This window comes from Oncorhynchus tshawytscha, linkage group LG13 (assembly GCF_018296145.1).
Source record: "Oncorhynchus tshawytscha isolate Ot180627B linkage group LG13, Otsh_v2.0, whole genome shotgun sequence".
Taxonomy (NCBI): Eukaryota; Metazoa; Chordata; class Actinopteri; order Salmoniformes; family Salmonidae; genus Oncorhynchus; species Oncorhynchus tshawytscha.
Genome location: NC_056441.1, coordinates 88,388,829 through 88,394,937, shown reverse-complemented (window position 1 = coordinate 88,394,937; position 6,109 = coordinate 88,388,829). Strand labels below are relative to the sequence as shown.

The 6,109-nt window shown below is 42.6% G+C and overlaps 1 protein-coding gene across 1 annotated transcript in view; it reads left to right on the top strand.

The window, feature by feature from the left end:
* The window catches only part of gbe1b (glucan (1,4-alpha-), branching enzyme 1b), a 376,893-nt gene that overhangs the window by 251,857 nt on the left and 118,927 nt on the right, over positions 1 to 6,109 (top strand). The window contains exon 14 of the mRNA XM_042296507.1: positions 4,993 to 5,123. Within this exon, the coding sequence (XP_042152441.1) occupies positions 4,993 to 5,123 (131 nt within the window). The remainder of the gene's footprint in view (positions 1 to 4,992; positions 5,124 to 6,109) is intronic.

Below are 6,109 nucleotides of genomic sequence, written 5' to 3'. Positions count from 1 at the left end.
GTTTAATGATGTTAGACTCGGTTAACATGGCTGTGTAGTGATGTTAGACTGGGTTGACATGGCTGTTTAATGTTAGACTGGGTTAACATGGCTCTGTAATGTTAGACTGGGTTAACATGGCTCTGTAATGTTAGACTGGGTTAACATGGCTGTGTAATGTTAGACTGGGTTAACATGGCTGTGTAGTGATGTTAGACTGGGTTAACATGGCTGTGTAGTGATGTTAGACTGGGTTAGCATGGCTGTGTAGTGATGTTAGACTGGGTTAACATGGCTGTTTAATGTTAGACTGGGTTAACATGGCTGTGTAATGTTAGACTGGGTTAACATGGCTGTGTAATATTAGAATGGGTTAACATGGCTGTGTAGTGATGTTAGACTGGGTTAACATGGCTGTGTAGTGATGTTAGACTGGGTTAGCATGGCTGTGTAGTGATGTTAGACTGGGTTAACATGGCTGTGTAGTGATGTTAGACTGGGTTAACATGGCTGTTTAATTTTAGACTGGGTTAACATGGCTGTGTAATGAAGTTAGACTGGGTTAACATGGCTGTGTAATGTTAGACTGAGTTAACATGGCTGTTTAATGGTGTTAGACTGAGTTAACATGGCTGTGTAATGTTAGACTGGGTTAACATGGCTGTGTAATGTTAGACTGGGTTAACATGGCTGTTTAATGTTAGACTGGGTTAACATGGCTGTGTAATGTTAGACTGGGGTTAACATGGCTGTGTAATGTTAGACTGAGTTAACATGGCTCTGTAATGTTAGACTGGGTTAACATGGCTGTTTAATGATGTTAGACTGGGTTAACATGGCTGTGTAATGTTAGACTGGGTTAACATGGCTGTTTAATCTTAGACTGGGTTAACATGGCTGTTTAATGATAGACTGGGTTAACATGGCTGTTTAATAATGTTAGACTGGGTTAACATGGCTGTTTAATAATGTTAGACTGGGTTAACATAGCTGTTTAATGTTATATTGGGTTAACATGGCTGTGTAATGTTAGACTGGGTTAACATGGCTGTGTAGTGATGTTAGACTGGGTTAACATGGCTGTGTAATGTTAGACTGGGTTAACATGGCTGTGTAGTGAAGTTAGACTGGGTTAACATGGCTGTGTAATGTTAGACTGGGTTAACATGGCTGTGTAGTGAAGTTAGACTGGGTTAACATGGCTGTGTAATGTTAGACTGGGTTAACATGGCTGTTTAATGATGTTAGACTGGGTTAACATGGCTGTGTAATGTTAGACTGGGTTAACATGGCTGTTTAATCTTAGACTGGGTTAACATGGCTGTTTAATGATGTTAGACTGGGTTAACATGGCTGTTTAATAATGTTAGACTGGGTTAACATGGCTGTTTAATAATGTTAGACTGGGTTAACATGGCTGTGTGATGTTAGACTGAGTTAACATGGCTGTTTAGTGTTAGACTGGGTTAACATGGCTGTGTAATGATGTTAGACTGGGTTAACATGGCTGTGTAATGATGTTAGACTGGGTTAACATGGCTGTGTAATGTTAGACTGGGTTAACATGGCTGTTTAATGATGTTAGACTGGGTTAACATGGCTGTTTAATGTTAGACTGGGTTAACATGGCTGTGTAGTTATGTTAGACTGGGTTAACATGGCTGTTTAATGATGTTAGACTGAGTTAACATGGCTGTGTGATGTTAGACTGAGTTAACATGGCTGTTTAGTGTTAGACTGGGTTAACATGGCTGTGTAATGATGTTAGACTGGGTTAACATGGCTGTGTAATGATGTTAGACTGGGTTAACATGGCTGTGTAATGTTAGACTGGGTTAACATGGCTGTGTAATGTTAGACTGGGTTAACATGGCTGTGTAATGTTAGACTGGGTTAACATGGCTGTGTAATGTTAGACTGGGTTAACATGGCTGTTTAATGATGTTAGACTGGGTTAACATGGCTGTTTAATGATGTTAGACTGGGTTAACATGGCTGTTTAATGTTAGACTGGGTTAACATGGCTGTGTAATGATGTTAGACTGGGTTAACATGGCTGTGTAATGATGTTAGACTGGGTTAACATGGCTGTGTAATGTTAGACTGGGTTAACATGGCTGTGTAATGAAGTTAGACTGAGTTAACATGGCTGTGTAATGATGTTAGACTGGGTTAACATGGCTGTTTAATGTTAGACTGAGTTAACATGGCTGTTTAATGTTAGACTGGGTTAACATGGCTGTGTAATGTTAGACTGGGTTAACATGGCTGTTTAATGATGTTAGACTGAGTTAACATGGCTGTGTGATGTTAGACTGAGTTAACATGGCTGTTTAGTGTTAGACTGGGTTAACATGGCTGTGTAGTGATGTTAGACTGGGTTAACATGGCTGTGTAATGTTAGACTGGGTTAACATGGCTGTGTAATGATGTTAGACTGGGTTAAAATGGCTGTGTAATGTTAGACTGGGTTAACATGGCTGTGTAATGATGTTAGACTGAGTTAACATGGCTGTGTAATGTTAGACTGGGTTAACATGGCTGTGTAATGATGTTAGACTGGGTTAACATGGCTGTTTAATGTTAGACTGAGTTAACATGGCTGTTTAATGTTAGACTGGGTTAACATGGCTGTGTAATGTTAGACTGGGTTAACATGGCTGTGTAGTGATGTTAGACTGGGTTAACATGGCTGTGTAGTGATGTTAGACTGGGTTAACATGGCTGTGTAGTGATGTTAGACTGGGTTAACATGGCTGTGTAATGATGTTAGACTGGGTTAACATGGCTGTTTAATGTTAGACTGGGTTAACATGGCTGTTTAATGTTAGACTGGGTTAACATGGCTGTTTAATGTTAGACTGGGTTAACATGGCTGTGTAATGTTAGACTGGGTTAACATGGCTGTGTAATGAAGTTAGACTGGGTTAACATGGCTGTTTAATGTTAGACTGGGTTAACATGGCTGTTTAATGTTAGACTGGGTTAACATGGCTGTGTAGTGATGTTAGACTGGGTTAACATGGCTGTGTAATGTTAGACTGGGTTAATATGGCTGTGTAGTGATGTTAGACTGGGTTAACATGGCTGTGTAGTGATGTTAGACTGGGTTAACATGGCTGTGTAGTGATGTTAGACTGGGTTAACATGGCTGTGTAGTGATGTTAGACTGGGTTAACATGGCTGTGTAATGAAGTTAGACTGAGTTAACATGGCTGTTTAATGTTAGACTGGGTTAACATGGCTGTTTAATGTTAGACTGGGTTAACATGGCTGTGTAATGTTAGACTGAGTTAACATGGCTGTTTAATGTTAGACTGAGTTAACATGGCTGTTTAATGTTAGACTGGGTTAACATGGCTGTGTAGTGATGTTAGACTGGGTTAGCATGGCTGTGTAGTGATGTTAGACTGGGTTAGCATGGCTGTGTAGTGATGTTAGACTGGGTTAACATGGCTGTGTAGTGATGTTAGACTGGGTTAACATGGCTGTGTAATGTTAGACTGGGTTAACATGGCTGTTTAATGTTAGACTGAGTTAACATGGCTGTTTAATGTTAGACTGGGTTAACATGGCTGTGTAATGTTAGACTGGGTTAACATGGCTGTTTAATGTTAGACTGGGTTAACATGGCTGTGTAATGTTAGACTGAGTTAAACACGGAACAGTGTTTGTTGATCCTGTCTCCAGCAGCACCCTGTTCCCTATATAGTGCACTACTTTTGACCAGGGCCCTGTTCCCTATATAGTGCACTACTTTTGACCAGGGCCCGTACGTAATAGGGTGCCATTTAGCACGTATCCAGCTCCTGATAATGTGTTATTAGGGGAGATTAACAATGTCACCCGGACAACTATTTATAGCTCAGTCCGGTTTCCACGATGCCTTACTCCCCCCCAGCCAATTACATAGCTAGAATATTCACTGTTGAGCGAGAGATAAGCTCTTTTGTGATTGGACAGACAGAGGGAGGGATAGAGGGAGGATTGGATGGGATGGAGGTTAGGGAATAAACTGCCAATCACTCTCGTACAGATGTCTATTTCAACATGAGACTTCCCATACCTTTTAGACTGGACGATTTATCTCAGTGGTTTTTGACATGTGTTTTTTTTGGACAGAAATAAAGCTCGTCCACAGTGCTACTATGAAGCTTCTGTTGATGGATAGGTAGTAACAAAAACTGACATCGTTGAATATCGATGCGTTAATAATGGCGAAAGGTTTCTCCTGTGACTGTGTTCCTTGTATTGATGAGGGTGATGTGGTACGTTTCTGAAAGGTTTCTCCTGTGACTGTGTTCCTTGTATTGATGAGGGTGATGTGGTACATTTCTGAAAGGTTTCTCCTGTGACTGTGTTCCTTGTATTGATGAGGGTGATGTGGTACGTTTCTGAAAGGTTTCTCCTGTGACTGTGTTCCTTGTATTGATGAGGGTGATGTGATACGTTTCTGAAAGGTTTCTCCTGTGACTGTGTTCCTTGTATTGATGAGGGTGATGTGATACGTTTCTGAAAGGTTTCTCCTGTGACTGTGTTCCTTGTATTGATGAGGGTGATGTGGTACGTTTCTGAAAGGTTTCTCCTGTGACTGTGTTCCTTGTATTGATGAGGGTGATGTGATACGTTTCTGAAAGGTTTCTCCTGTGACTGTGTTCCTTGTATTGATGAGGGTGATGTGATACGTTTCTGAAAGGTTTCTCCTGTGACTGTGTTCCTTGTATTGATGAGGGTGATGTGATACGTTTCTGAAAGGTTTCTCCTGTGACTGTGTTCCTTGTATTGATGAGGGTGATGTGATACGTTTCTGAAAGGTTTCTCCTGTGACTGTGTTCCTTGTATTGATGAGGGTGATGTGATACGTTTCTGAAAGGTTTCTCCTGTGACTGTGTTCCTTGTATTGATGAGGGTGATGTGATACGTTTCTGAAAGGTTTCTCCTGTGACTGTGTTCCTTGTATTGATGAGGGTGATGTGATACGTTTCTGAAAGGTTTCTCCTGTGTTCCTTGCAGGCGTTTGTGAGTGCCAAGCACGAGGGAGACAAGGTGATAGTGTTCGAGAGAGGCAACGTGCTGTTTCTGTTGAACTTCCACCCAACCAGGAGCCAGACCAACTACAGGGTGGCTGTGGCCTCGCCTGGGAAGTATCCTTATGGCTATGTATGTGTCCAGTGTGTGGGGGGTGGGGGTGTGTGTGTGAAGGGGGTGCAGATGGGTAGGTGGGAGGCTAGGTGGGATCTGTGGGTATAAATGCACAAAACATCCTAGGTACCTGGGTTCACACACACACACACACACACACACACACACACACACACACACACAGACACACACACATACGACACATTTATCACACAAACCCCGTAGCGTCGGAACACACACACACACACACAGACACACACACATACGACACATTTATCACACAAACCCGTAGCGTCGGAACACACACACACACACACACACACACACACACACACACAGACACACACACATACGACACATTTATCACACAAACCCCGTAGCGTCGGAACACACACACACACACACAGTTGCATTTCCAGTGCCATGTTGGACTGTTTATTTCCATTTACCTGGGGCCTTGTCTCTCCCTTCCGGTGCTCTGATGTGTGAGGAGATGCTCTCTGAAGTCGGGAACACTAATAAATGCGCTGGCTGTCATTATAAAGCACAACCGTAAACATTGTACAGTCAAGTGTGTGTGTGTGTGTGTGTGTGTGTGTGTGCTCCAACGCTACGGGGTGTGTGTGGTAAATGTGTCGTGTGTGTGCTCCGACGCTACGGGGTGTGTGTGATAAATGTGTTGTGTGTGTGTGTGTGTGTGTGTGCGTGTGTGGAGGAACCAATTAGAGCAGAAGACAGATGAACGCGCCACTCAGAGGAAGAAGAGGTAAACAACAAGATCCAACCGGTCCAGAGTGCTTTTCCATAACATTCTGTATCCTGAAAGGACTTTAGCTGTCATGCTCCACACCTGGACTGGGAGTTGCATGATGTTTATAGTCTTGTTGTCCTGCCCCCTCCATCATGGTCACCTGAGGCTTTTCACTCTCTAACGCTCTCTGATTCTGTTTCAAATGGTTTATCTCGGCTGTCCACCCAAGCTGCTCTG